Source organism: Strix aluco, chromosome 1 (assembly GCF_031877795.1).
Source record: "Strix aluco isolate bStrAlu1 chromosome 1, bStrAlu1.hap1, whole genome shotgun sequence".
Taxonomy (NCBI): domain Eukaryota; kingdom Metazoa; phylum Chordata; class Aves; order Strigiformes; family Strigidae; genus Strix; species Strix aluco.
In genome coordinates, this window is record NC_133931.1 from 124,122,688 (window position 1) to 124,136,571 (window position 13,884).

At 36.7% G+C, this 13,884-nt stretch overlaps 1 protein-coding gene across 7 annotated transcripts in view; it reads right to left on the reverse strand.

Annotated features, from left to right (window-relative positions):
- The window catches only part of MLLT10 (MLLT10 histone lysine methyltransferase DOT1L cofactor), a 131,994-nt gene that overhangs the window by 29,816 nt on the left and 88,294 nt on the right, over positions 1-13,884 (reverse strand). For all 7 annotated transcript variants that reach the window (XM_074834214.1, XM_074834206.1, XM_074834180.1 and 4 more), the window contains one exon: positions 7,700-7,878. In XM_074834214.1, the coding sequence (XP_074690315.1) occupies positions 7,700-7,878 (179 nt within the window). The remainder of the gene's footprint in view (positions 1-7,699; positions 7,879-13,884) is intronic.

Here is a 13,884-nt window from a genome sequence, read left to right on the forward strand (position 1 = left end):
GTAAAAAGAGCATAAGGGTCTTCCTAAATTCCTGAAATAATCTCTGATTACATGCCTAATATAATTTACCATAATTAGGATAAATTCCTTTGCATTATGAGGAAGGATTATTGCTTAGATAAATTTGTTGAGATTATTTCAAAGTCTCTAGTTTTAAGTCTTAAAATGTTCTGATCCAAAGGTCTGCAAGAGCATTACACTAAATTCAGCCATTACACATGGTTGTGATGTGTACCTCTGGGAGTGAAACAGGAAGCTCACTTATGCAGCCAACCATCTAGTGCAGGTTACTTGAAGTCTGTGATTGTCACATCCCAACGTCCTAGAACTGAGGGCAATTTGTTTTTTTTTTTCATGGATTCATTCTAATCCCCAAAGAAAAGTTCATTAAACAGTGACAGCTAATAGACCTGACATTTTCTGAAGGAGCCACAGAGAGGATGGCCCAGAAACTTCCCTTAAATGGACTTGCACTTTCACCTGCACAGCTTTAGCAAACTTCAGATGCATCACCTGAAACATTCCTCCCTTCCTCATGTTTACTTTGAGCTGAGTATTTAATTAAAAAAAAAATAATCAGGAAACAGGGTATGTTTCTCTGAGAAACAGAAATAGAGGAGTATCTTCCTTGGCCATACTGAATTTGAGAATATGGCATCCATAATTTGAGGCTACAACTGCAAACTTGGCAGTAGTATCAATCAGGTATATGCGTTTTACTGTCCTATGAAAATGCTCAAATCCCCCTTCTGAAGACTTGCAAAAAAAACCCTCTCAATGTGATTTTTCAGCAAAGACTACTTGTGGAAGATGAACCCTTAAATTCCCTCATAATTCCACCCCTGTTTTGGAAGGTAGAATAACATTGCTCCCAAAACTGGCCGTACTTCTCTGTTGATAGGGACAAGAACTAGAGTTCCTTTTTCCTGTATTTTCCCTTATCTTCCTGTGACTACCAAAATAGAAAAGAAAAAGGAGGCGAAAGTTCCCTTGATAGCATGCAAAATCATGAGCAGACTTAATCTATGACAAGAAAACCCATGAAAGCAGGAAACCAAAATCAGTGTAAACTAGTGATGTGGAGAAAGAGCGGGGGACTACAGAGATGCAAAATTAGGGACTAGACTAATTCAGAAAGTGAGAAAATAAAAACCACAGGACAGAAGCATCTGAAACATCAGGTGCCCTACATTTAGAATCTGAAAATATCTCTGAAATATCCTGAGCTTTCACATTCCTCTATCGTTAACAAATAACTCCAAATCTATTGAAAAAAAATAAGCCTCATCTCCCTCTAAAAGCTGGATCAGACAAAGGAGGATAACCACCACTATATGAATGCTAAAGAAAACCCTGCTGGTTTTGTACTGCTCCTACGGGGAGTAAAGCCAAACCAACTTCAGAAGGGATAATCAAAGTGATTAAAAAAAACTTACTTCATTTAGCATTGCAACTGAGTAACAGCACCTACCTTCCCAATTATCACATCTCAGCCATGGAGGCAGTAGTTCATTACACTATGTTGAAGTGGACCTATCACGTCATCACAAATAAATCCTGGACTAAAAAGTGTAACAAACAGTGACTGTTCAGTTTCCCTATCTCTGTGCAAGCCGTAAGGACTGCTGTTACAGGTACTTCTTGTCCTTTTCCTTCTCTTTATTACCTACGTCTGTGACAAAGGAAGCACAGTGCATAAAGTAAGAGATGGGAACTTTAGAAGAAAATAGAAGGTGCAGAGGAAGAAAAACAGCTTAAAAAAAAGAAAAAGAATCCACTAGCAAGAACCATTTTTCTCTCTGTCCTAAGAAAGTGAAAACAATCTTTTGGATTGTATCTGTAAAACATGTTAGCAACAAGTACATGCAATATTGCTTGAACTGCCTCACAGATGTGCTTATTAGAGTCACTAAGAGCACAGATACCATCACATGGGAAAAAGAAAATCATCTGCGAAGTCACAATTTGATCATATTAAATGTCCAGAATAAATCCTGAAAATTTCTGAATAAACCAAGATTACTATAAAGATCATACATTACTGAATCATAAAATACCAGCACCAAAGAGTCGATGAGCTACAAATGTTTAAAATAAAAGGCTCTATGTCTTAAAGAAACCACTACATGCGATTTCCACTCCCACTAAAATATTATTGAAATAAGATGGCAAGATACTTCAATGCATTTTTTTTCTTAAAAGGAAGACAGTCCAAGAGATGATTTTAATAATCAACAACTGGAAGAAAACCCAGTCAAAAATCTTTACTTGCATTTCTCCAGTCTGGTCCTGTATTCAGAACGTAGAGACCCCAGAAACAAATGGCCACAGAGCACTAGTAGGGTAATTTCACTCATTTAAGTCATCAAAAAGAACAGACAGCTCAACCAATTTCAATCTCAATCTTGACCAAAGTATCAAACATTTCACTATAAAACACTAAATCTACTAAGTTTTGGGTTTTTTTGGCTTTTTTTGCTTTTTTGTGGTTTTTTTTTTTTTTTTTTTTTTTTTTTAAATCTAACAACCACCATTTCCTCATGAGCAGAAAACAAATCCTGCTGTACAATACCAAAAGATACTGAGGCACACAGGTCACCATTTTTAAATAAACAAGTATTAATCACTAAGAATAACTTATCAGAAAGAGCAATACAGCAAACTGTCACAGAACAATGTAAGAGGCTGACAAACATTCTTGCTATATTCATGAAACACAAGGAAATCTTTGAGATAAAAACTGAGCATAGGACTCAGAGTAGTGCAACTTGTGACTTGGCTTAACGGAAAAATTAAGACAATATTCAAAATCCAAATGCAAGAAAGTGATTTTTCTCAACAACAGAGCACACATTAGTATTCATGAAAAAGTTAAAGACATGCTTCTGAGAGAAAAGACAGTAGTTTGGGATATAGTAATTTACTGTTACATGGAAAACAGGCACTACCAACAAACATGTCAAGAGGATCAGTTCACAGAAAACAAGGAGCAAATATTTGTGTGGGCCATACCTTCTCCTCCTGTATCCCTTTCTTCTTGCAATTGTTAAAGGCATTGTTATGCTAATAAAGCCTCACTGAGTTAAGCAGTGTAACCTATCCGAGGCTATGCCCAAGACATAAAAAAAGAGTAACAGGATGCAAAAAAAAAAAAAAATCTGCATTTCCAGCAAGTGGCATTTTTACTAGACCACTGATTTCCCACATGGTGAGGAACACCAGCATTTAAATTCAGTTATGGCACAGCATGGAACACAAGCTAATAATCTCTTCTGGATTTATTAGATTGGAATAAAAATTATGAGTGGCATGAGAGAAGAAAATAAGACACAAAAGAAGAGGTGTAGCAACATGGCCCATACTGTGATTTTGTCTTAAAAAGAAAAACCACAGTATGGGAACTATCATACTAGACAATAGAATGAAAGAATCAAAATCCAGGATTTTCAAGTTTGGGTTTTATTTTAAATCTTTAAAATCAGTGTTGTTTTGTTGTTGAAGGAAAAAGCAGCACTTGGGGGTTTTAATCACTTAAGTTTTATATGGGTGCAGTAGTTATTAAAATAACAAACGCACAGTTAGTATTATCTAATTTTCTCATTTTAGGACAGTTGCTTTTAATTGCTTGCAAGTTTTCTTAATAATATGAACAAACTTTTCTGTATTAGATGTCTACCATAACTGCCTAATCAAAATAGTTCAGCCAATTTTGAGACTAATTCTACGGAAACTTTTTTTTCCAAGACCTCTTTAGGATTTCTTAACACTCTTGCTTTTTTTAAAAAAAAAAAAAAGATGAAAAAAATTCATCAAAAATTGACAAATTTATGATGTCCCCAAAAATCATATTTAAAAATGCCCAACCGAAATCTAAGAAAACTTAACAGCTGAAATCTTAAGAGAAGTACACCTTAGCAGCACATCTTTGGGGCTATTCCAACCTTTAGTACTATTCCAATTGCATGTCTGCCATCCTGACTAAATAGCTGAGCAAGCAAGGTCTGGTCATACTTGCTCTCTTAACTAAGAGTTTAAATAAAACCTACTTTTTTAACTATTACTTTTTATCTGCTACAGAGGCACAGGCTTACCTTACAGCCATTGTAATGTACACCTAGGATCTTGGTTGATTTTTTTTTAATTAGAACACTACACAAAAAATATATTAGCACACCAATATTTGAAACTTTCATGGTCAAGTGGTGAGTAAATACTGAGAATACATCCACAAGAGCCCAGTAAGCAGACACAGCACTCTGATGAAAGTTTGCAGAACTAAGTAGGGTTAACCCTAACCCTTGAAGTATAATCAGTCATTTATAATAACTGCATGGAAAAAAAAAAAAAAAAAGGTTCTCTTGAACCAGAGAACAACTGTCATGGTAAAATAGGCTTTCTTGACTGAGTCTCTTCAAACACTAGTAAGGACCTCATGAACTGAAACTGAAAAAGACTCCCAGAGCTCAGGAAAAACAAAGGCACGTTACAGGTAATTGTCACAACTTAGTGTGAATCAAAAGACACTTCCAGCAGGGAGACCTGCTTGGTATTTTCAAGTCTGGAAAGTTAGGAAAAAGCATTTAATCTGCCTGGTGCAATAACAGAATCCTAAAGCTCAATCAGGACATCAAAGCACTTAGTATTTTCAAATTCACAAATCCATCTACTAAATAGACTAATAATAGACATCCATCTACATACATTACTCTGTAAACTCATTTTTGCCATGAATGAGGAAGAACTGTGTCCATGAACCTTAAAGCCAGCTAACTGTTCACCTCTTACCACTACAGCTTCTTTGTAGGAAGTTTCTCTCAAAACTGATAAATCAGCAGGTTAAAAACAAAAACAAAACAAAACAAACCACGGAAACAAAACAAAACAAAACAAAAAAAAAAAAACCACCACACCCCAGAAAGGTGACAAAGCAATGTAGCCTCAACTGGAAATTTCCACTGCCTACCTGTTGGATGTTTGGATGTTGCTGGATGCCAGACAAAAAGGAAAAGTGCCAGTATAACTGCAAATAGCAAAGGCAGGGAATACAGAAGGAAAAAAAGATTGGGACAATAAATATAGGTGACTTCGTTGTAGAACATAACTTAGAGACATGTCATGCTACACAGCTTATCTGAAGCATGATGTTTGGTTGAAATATTAATGCCTGTATAATGGTTCAGGTGATGGAAGGACCAAGTTCAAATTTATGCATTGACACCACAGATACAAGAAAAAAAACAAAGACTATGTCTTTACCAATTTCCAGATGGCAGACACTCGTTACCAAAGTGTTGCCCTAGAACCACTGAAGCAGCATAGGACTTTCTAATTCTCTGTGCAAACACAGGAGTTCCCTTTTAAGGCTGTCAACCAAACCTCACCACTTGAACCTCCCTTTATAGTTCAGAACCAAAAGACTCTTTAAATGGTACCACCTGTGAATAAGATCCTGACAAGTAAATCTAGGCACTGAGGTAAGATCCATGCTGGGGGGCATGGAGAAAGAAAAAAGAAAGAGAAAAAAAAGGAAGAAAAAACCCTAAACCAGCACAAAAAGAACCCCCAACACATCTCCCAAAAAACAAAGAAAGGACACGAATTTTAAGTGCTTAACCTATGGAGGGCTCTCTAGTTCAGCTAAACACTAAGAGAAAGCGCATCTCCTAGGGTATACTTCACCTTTTTGGGACAACATGAGGAAAAATACTATGATATTTTTGTTCCTACCTGCTAAATATGGGCTCTGTCCCATTGCTTTTTGAATCCCTTTATCCTCTGACAGAGTTTAACAAATAGAAGTGATAATGGACAGTTCTTGCTTATTTAACTTTTCCATGTCATTTGTGATTTCACAGACCTTTGTCTTGCCCCATCTGTGTCTCTTTTTCAGGCCAAGAGTCCCACACTATTTACTCATTCCTTACAAAGATGTTGTTCCTTGCCATTGCTCACTACCATGGCTCCTGTACCTCTTTTGATATCTGCTGTATCTGTTTTGAATTGAAACTGCCTTTTCCCTTTAACACTTACTTCATTTGCCCTCTTACCACCTTGTCAACACAGGCTGGTGAGGTCTTTCAGCAGTTTGTGACAGCTGATCTTCATAATAGCTCATTGCATAACCTAGCATAATCAGCAAACTTGGCTTCTGTTCCTCTTCCTTTTTCTAGATCATTTCAGAATATGCTGAGCTGTACAAAAGGCCATAAGGCTGATCTTTCCAAGACTCCACTGTGAAAACTGAGCATCTACTCGTTTGGGTTTTTAAAAATCTTTTAATCTGCTACTAACTATGACACAAACTTTCCCCATATCTCCAGACCACTCAATTTAAGTGTCTTCAGTGTGTCATACTCTTTAGGAGTTGCCGGGGTTATTTTTTTTTTAAAAAAAAGAAAAAAAAGAACTAACTCCAATTGATTGTGATTTCCCCTCACAAAATCTATATTTGATCTTCCCCAAAGCATCTTATATTTAATTCATTTCTTTAAAACAGTTTCTATCAATCTGTGCAACAGAGATGTCACCCAATTTGGGGTGAACTGGCCAACAAGTTCCAAAGCTACAAGACAGCTGTCACACAGACACACTGGCATAATGCAAGTCTTATTTCTTTAGGAAACCAGTTCAGAAGAATTACGTAAAAATACAAACTGCCACCTATAACAACAAAACGTTATTTGATACTGAAATGTATTCTGTGTTGGCCTGCACATAGTATTTCTGCTACATATGTACTATACACACACACACACGTGTGCATGTACACACACGTAAGCATGTACGTATTAAGCTTGATTTTAACTCTTCAGGTTTATATCCACTATCTTAAATCAGTGTAGACGCTATAAAAGTTGATTGTTTATACGCTCACCAAAAAAATATATATATTTGATATATTCATTGTAAAACAGTTTCCCATCAGAAAATTTAAAATACAAGAAACATGAAGTATAAAAACATCACGTCCAGTACAGTATTCCTTCATATTTATTCTCTAATCGTGGTGGCTCTCTACAACTACAACCTCGTACTCAATTACCTTGATAAATGCAATCTTGCTCAACTTAAATTCATACAAAACACTACCATGAAGACATTTTTTCTGGTTCATTACTTTGACTATGTCACTCTTCTGCACTCCTCCAGTGCCTCCCTTATCCCTTCACCCTCAAACATGAACTACGTATCTTCATTCATATGACCTTTCAAATACAAAAGTATAGCATATATGTTATATAAAACTTTCATTTGCTATGAAGATGTCAGCCTTGGCCACCTCTTTGCCAGAGCTAGCCTTAGCTGTCCATTTGTCAAATCTCCCACATAAACCCCTCTGTTCTGTAACTGATACCAGCATTTTTCATGAAACATGCAAAACTTTGTTTTCCTCTTTTAAATCCTTTCTTAAAGCATTGTTCTGATAACAGATGTTAGAGCACTGGTGAATTATAATCAGCATTATGCTACTAGTCATAATATAGTCACTATTATTACACACTTCCACAGACCATTTTAAAAAAATCTATGTGCTTTACAAAGATGGGACTATGTAATATTATGGGGAACTTCTAGCCACTATAACATTTTCACAATAAATGCAATGTTTATTAACCTATTTTCCAAACAAATTATTGTTTCTTTTAACATTGAAAATAAGCAGGTCAGTAACATGGTTTGCTATCTTGTGATAGTTTACCTGAGTTGCAGCAACAACAGTAGTTAGAGAAGGCGCAGTTGAAGGTGACAGAGCTCCCACTTGCTGCAAGTGGCCTGAAGCCTGCTGAGGTAAATGAGAACTGGAAACGGGAGTGCTAGATCCTGAGCCAGATACTGCATTTGGAAATGATACTGCTACATCATTGCTGCTAAAAATACCTGAAAAAAAATTACAAAAACAATTACATGCATCTCTCTCTCTCCTACTCCCTCTGTTTTCTAGTAGCCATGTAAATATACAGTAGAAAATTAATCAAGACAAACAAGATCACTTAATACGTAACGCAGAAAGCTCCTGTGTTGAAATTCTAACCATGCTGATTGATATAAGTGCTCTCGTCATTTGACATTCTACAGTTCAGGGAACACAGATTGATTCAGTTCTAAGTTTTTGTAAAACATGTGTGATAAATCAAATATTTATGTGCATTACAAACTGCTCAAATATTAACAGTAGCAGAATTTTTGGCTAAAATACCTGCCTTCAACTGAGTCTGCTATCAGTTTGTGCTTTCAGTGAATTACTGTAAACATTAAGTAGATAAAGAATGAAGTATTGGGCTATATAACTGAACATACACAATACAAATGGAAAAATACTTTTTAACTTTAAAGTAAAATGTTTCTAAACATACATTTGTTCAAAACTGTAATTTTGGCAACTAAGGATTGCTTGTGTATTTTCAGAAAAATACTGACAGCAAGTCTGAGGACAAAGTACTCAGATTTGCTGGTAAAACTGGTGGTATTTCGTTTATTCACAAACTAAAACTCCATCCATGATCTACGAATGCTTGACTAACATTTCTGCTAGATCAGCCAACAAGTAAATGACTAAACATGTTAACATTAGTCAGACTTGTATGTTAGCAATTTAAATAGGAAGAGTTCATACCCCTCTGTGAAGCCATTACTTCTGTTCATCTACATGCAGGGGAAAGTTCATTATATAGGTTGGGAAAAAACCCTACTGACCAGAAGCCCAGGACAAGAAGTAGTACCTGTCTATGAAACTGTTAGGCTCCACGTGCATTAGATAAGTGAGCTGTCAGCTGGCCAAGGAATATCAAGCATGGTAGCACTGAACTGCAGTTAGAGGAAGAGTGCCACAGGGAGTAAACAGAAGTAGAATGAACATGGTTAGATCAAAAAAAGCAACAGAACTGAAATGCCAGTTAGAAGGCAAAGAGTGGAGCTAGGTTGTCACTCATACAAATAATGATTTGAAGAAGGCAGTGACAGTAAGAAGATACGCAATGTTAAAACACCACTCGCCACCCAGCAATCCCTCTGAACAACGGCAGTCAAGGGAGACTAATGTTATCCAAACCCACACATAATATGCAAACACCGACGTATCTTAAATTCCCTGCCTCTCTTAACTGTCAAGAAAAATGGAAGAAAAAACCAGCCAGACCCAGTAAAGAAAGAAGATACAAAAAAACAGCTGAAGACACATTCCAACAACACTTTTTTCCTCCCTAACCAAGGTTAGTGACTTCTTGTCATCATCTCCCCAGTCTCTTCATCATAGCGCAATGCCATACCTGCTCCGCTTTCCTACTGACCTTCGTATCTTTTTCCATTTAGCACACCTTCCTGGGTCATCTTCCCCTCCTTTTTTTTGGCCACCATCCCAAAAATCTACAGTTATAGCATTACTAGCATTTAAGATACGTGAATACTTTTTCTCCAATTATATCTGCCTCATCTAACTAGACAGTAAATTACATGGTTGCTGCTCTAGATTTGTCCCTATACACCACCAAAATTAACATGATTAACAAACAGCCTTGCTACTGAGTCTACTTGTAAATGCAATATAATTATAACCACAAAAACTGAAATATACCCCAGGTCCTCAAAAGATTTTTTAAAATCTGCTTTCAATCAGAGTTTTCAAATTAATAAAGAGGATGAGGTTTTTGACCCTTTGTATTTTGAATGCATTAAATCAATTAAACATACAAAAATTCTTGAAAAATATGAGAATCTCATGCAATTATCTGGCTCCAGGAACTGTAAATTTTAAGGGTAAAAATAATGAAATATCACAACACTTATGACTAAATCGTAAGAACTCATCACCATATATGCTATTCACTCTCATAAAACATCAATGATAACGAGTGGAGAAAACAAAATTTTTGGTGAGAGTCAAATAGTAAAAAAGAAATAAATTTTGCCAAAAAGGTAAAACTCCAAAATTTTAAAGCTATTGTAGATTTTTTTCTTAATTTTTCAAACTCTTACATATTTAATAACTGCAGAGATTTTGCTGCTTCTATTTTAATGATAAGGTTTATTCTTCCTCTTAAAAAATAAAATTCTGGAATACAAGCAGGTAGTTATAAAATCATGGGCATAAAACTATTTCAAAAGAAAGACAAGCAGTACACTAGTTTGCTGGTGGAATGAGGTAAGCTGCTATTTGTTGCTAGCAGTAGTAATAGTAGTAGTATCAAAAACGCACGCTATGTGTTGCTGTTGCAAAATACAGGACAAATATGACCTATCTGCACACTCTGTTTGGGCTAAGTATTTCCATTTAGCAACTCCTTACTTGATACATGAAGTACATGCACCTTCTGGAACTAGTCATGCAACCAAGATATTACTCCATGCAAGCACTTGAGTAAGAACTGTATGCTGAACATACGAATAAATCCTTAATTTTCACACTGTTTCAAAAATACCTGTATAAAAACTATGTGCACATCATATTAGAAAGCCAAGAAAGTACATATTTAAAATGTCTCAAAGATATCAAGTTGTCATTTGGGGTTTGGGGAGAATAAATCACTTTCTGGATCAGGAAGGAATAATAATGAAAGCCAAACAAATCACTATAAACCACATTAATGTTTAAAACAAACAAACCACCTTTAAGTCCTTCCCATATTACTGAAAAGTCAAATAGCTATAGTTTGTGATGAACGGCATTGTGTAATTTGCCAGAGGCATAAACAGCATGGTTAAATACAATCTTCAGCATTTTAAACAACACAGTTCTTCAACTGCAGGTAGAAATGAACATGTAACATCGTTCAGGTAAAGGCTGACTGTGCATAACAACACTAATGCAGCTGCAGAACATGGTTTCGGGTTCTAACAGATAAAATGCACATATAGGCTGCATTGCTGGAGTGAAAGGCTCAACAAAAAGGCAAATAAAAAAAAAGCTTCTCTGGACAACAAATAACTGCCTGCTTAGCACAGAAGGGTAGTACTATAGAGCAGGGAACACATCAGATTATGCAGATCAGAAAAAACTGTATTCTTTTTGCTGACAATCAATGACAAAATAGATAATAGAGGAAAGAAAAGAACTTCAAGAACAGTGAAAAACAAAGTAGCCTCAAGTCAGAACTAGCTGTGCAGCAATATATACCAAGTGGCACACAGAACAATTTTCATGATGTTATTCAAAAACTCAAAAATAAGTAGTTCCATGAGCAGAAGAATTAACAAAACAGATTAAATCCTGGCTTTCAACAGTGTTGCACCTCATAGGTGACATCAATGCACTAAGCTTTCCCACCACAACTTCCGTATCTAGCTACGAAATCCTCAGTTCTTTTTATTTTCTAGTCCTACAGCCCGCTACGTTATCCAGCTCCCTTACACTCCCTTCCTATGCTGGTGATTGCCTAGTTCAGCAAGAGACAAAACCAGGCCGTGGTTACTCTTGTAGCCAAACTCTGTCCATCTCTATTACAGGAACCTATGTATTTTAGACTCCTTTACCAAGTTTGCTCGAAATTGGACAACAGGCTCAAAGCTTACTGTGGGCCAAAGTCAAGAGAGACAACACGTAGACCCTTCCTTAGGAAGCTAGGAAATTGTTCTCCCTACCTATAAAGCTGTATTTTCAAGTCAGTAACTTGAAACTCTTGCAACAGTTGTGAATAGAGGAAGTTATTTGGGCTGTCACAGGTTGCTGATCGTAGCATTCTGCCCAAACTTAAGGAATAAGCAGAATGTGGTCAAAGAGGGGTTTTTTTAAATGTAAACTTGCAATCCCACAGAAGTTGCACAGAACTACAGAACCTTCCTACTTGGGGGAGGACAGACAGATCAGGGGCAACCACTTCAAAGGAACTTGTAGTATGATTCACAGAAACAAAAGGAAATTTTGAGTTATAAGAACTTCTTCATAAAACTAAAGCTATATAAAGCATTGTCAGTACCTTCACTTCCTGCGATGATCTCAGAAAGTCTCCCCTAAAACCATAACAACTTTTTATACAGAGAAAAATGAAAAAATGCCTTCAATGAAGCAGTCCATTAATTAGCAACTAAACGTGTAGAAAAATCTTTTAAGTTTAATTACACAAGAAAGAACATGTTCCATTCCCACAGAATGTTAATAGTGGAAGAAATATCCCACTATTTGTTACTTCGTAATATGGGCACAAGATAAAGTGAATCTAATGATAAACACAAGCAAACAAAAACAGGTCATTGTGACACAGTTGTCTAAAAAGAGAAGAAAGTAAATTATGTTTCAAACTGCCAAGCTGGCAACAATATTTCATTTCAATTCATCTGAGATAATGAAACTATAGCTTGGATGCTAGGGCCAACCTGTTTCCTTCATGAAGGAATCTGAATCAATCTAAGAATCAACTAATCAAGCTGTTTTCCTGCCGCTGATGAACAAAGTGGTAGAGTTCACTTTCAGATAGGTTTCTACAAGATTCTGCAGTAACAGATCTAGAAATGCACGGAAGTGACAGTTACTGATCTGAAGCCTGATAACAAGCCAGCATTTCCCTCCCTTTCAGTGTCTGAGGGTTGGTTTTTTTAATACAGGCACAGCAGCCTCTGTCACAGATCAACAGTCAATGCTCTCCTTTCATGAAGGGCATTCTGTGTCCTCTCCATGATGAGGTAGAAGGAGGAAAAAAAACCTCCCAGACTGAAAGTATCCAACAAATACACACCACTGGGGGTGGAGAGGAGGAGGGAAGATACAAAATACAGGTAACACGCGTTTTCAAAATGGACCAACTGTTCTAAGTTTCATATCTATTGACAGAAGGCAGACTGCCATAATTATTTGAAAATACTCTATAGATCAGATTTATAGTCAAAGACCAAAATACTTGACAAGAACCTTCATGCAACTGAGGAACACAATTCGGCACAGCAATGTCACATATATGATGAATCAATGATCTAAGAACAAGGTCATATCACATTTTCATATACAGCAAAGACCTCATCTGCTATCAGACTCCATTAAAATTAACCCCATATCCTTGACAGCTCAGCTAGCAAAAGATCTTTAGTCAATCTCTTCTGCCTACTCCCATTCCTATGTTCATGACCCTGACTGTACAGCTATCTACAGTCATTCAGAAATGTATTCAATAACAGGGTGGGGGGTGAAGGATCAGAACTGATCCATGTAGCTATCAAAATGGTCTACTCCTCTGTTCAGCTAGTCCCACCTGCTATAGCGAACACTATTTTTAACTTGATCCCACATTCATTAAAGACCACACATGTCAGCAGTGTTACAGAACTCACTCTTCAATTAATTGTAACAGGGAGGAATACACATACCAGCCAACATGAAACAACACAAGTTGCTTAAACCGAGCTCACTCAGTATACAGTCCTCAATTAGACTTTTTTTTCCACAGGTAGGCTTTTAAGTACAAGATTTCAAAACTGCCTAAACCACTGCCAGAAAGGTTACAGCTTCCCGGTGCAGTGTCTCTGCTCCTACTTCGAATTAATCCAAGCTGCACCATGTCTTACACTACAGCCCTCCACTGCAGAAGGGCTCAAAACCACATTTTTCATAGCCCAGCCAAGGTGAATTTGCTGAGAGGAGAGGTTTGAACATGACATGAGGAGACGAATGAATGACATGCTGGACTATGAACACAGGGAGAACTGTTATCATTTTTCTAGCCCAGCATATCCATCTCTAACAGTGACCAACAGCAACTGCACAAGTTAAAAAAACAATAGAAGGGCAAGCATGAAGTCATACCTTCCTCAATATTCTCCCAGTCTCTAGAAGTCTATAATGTATGGATTTTGAGCCTGAAGAACAGTCTTTGTAATTATTAGCCTCAAATTTGCTTCCAACCCTGCCCCAATGATTTTCTTCCAATCCTTTCTGAACAGTTGTAACTTTTCTTACCACGT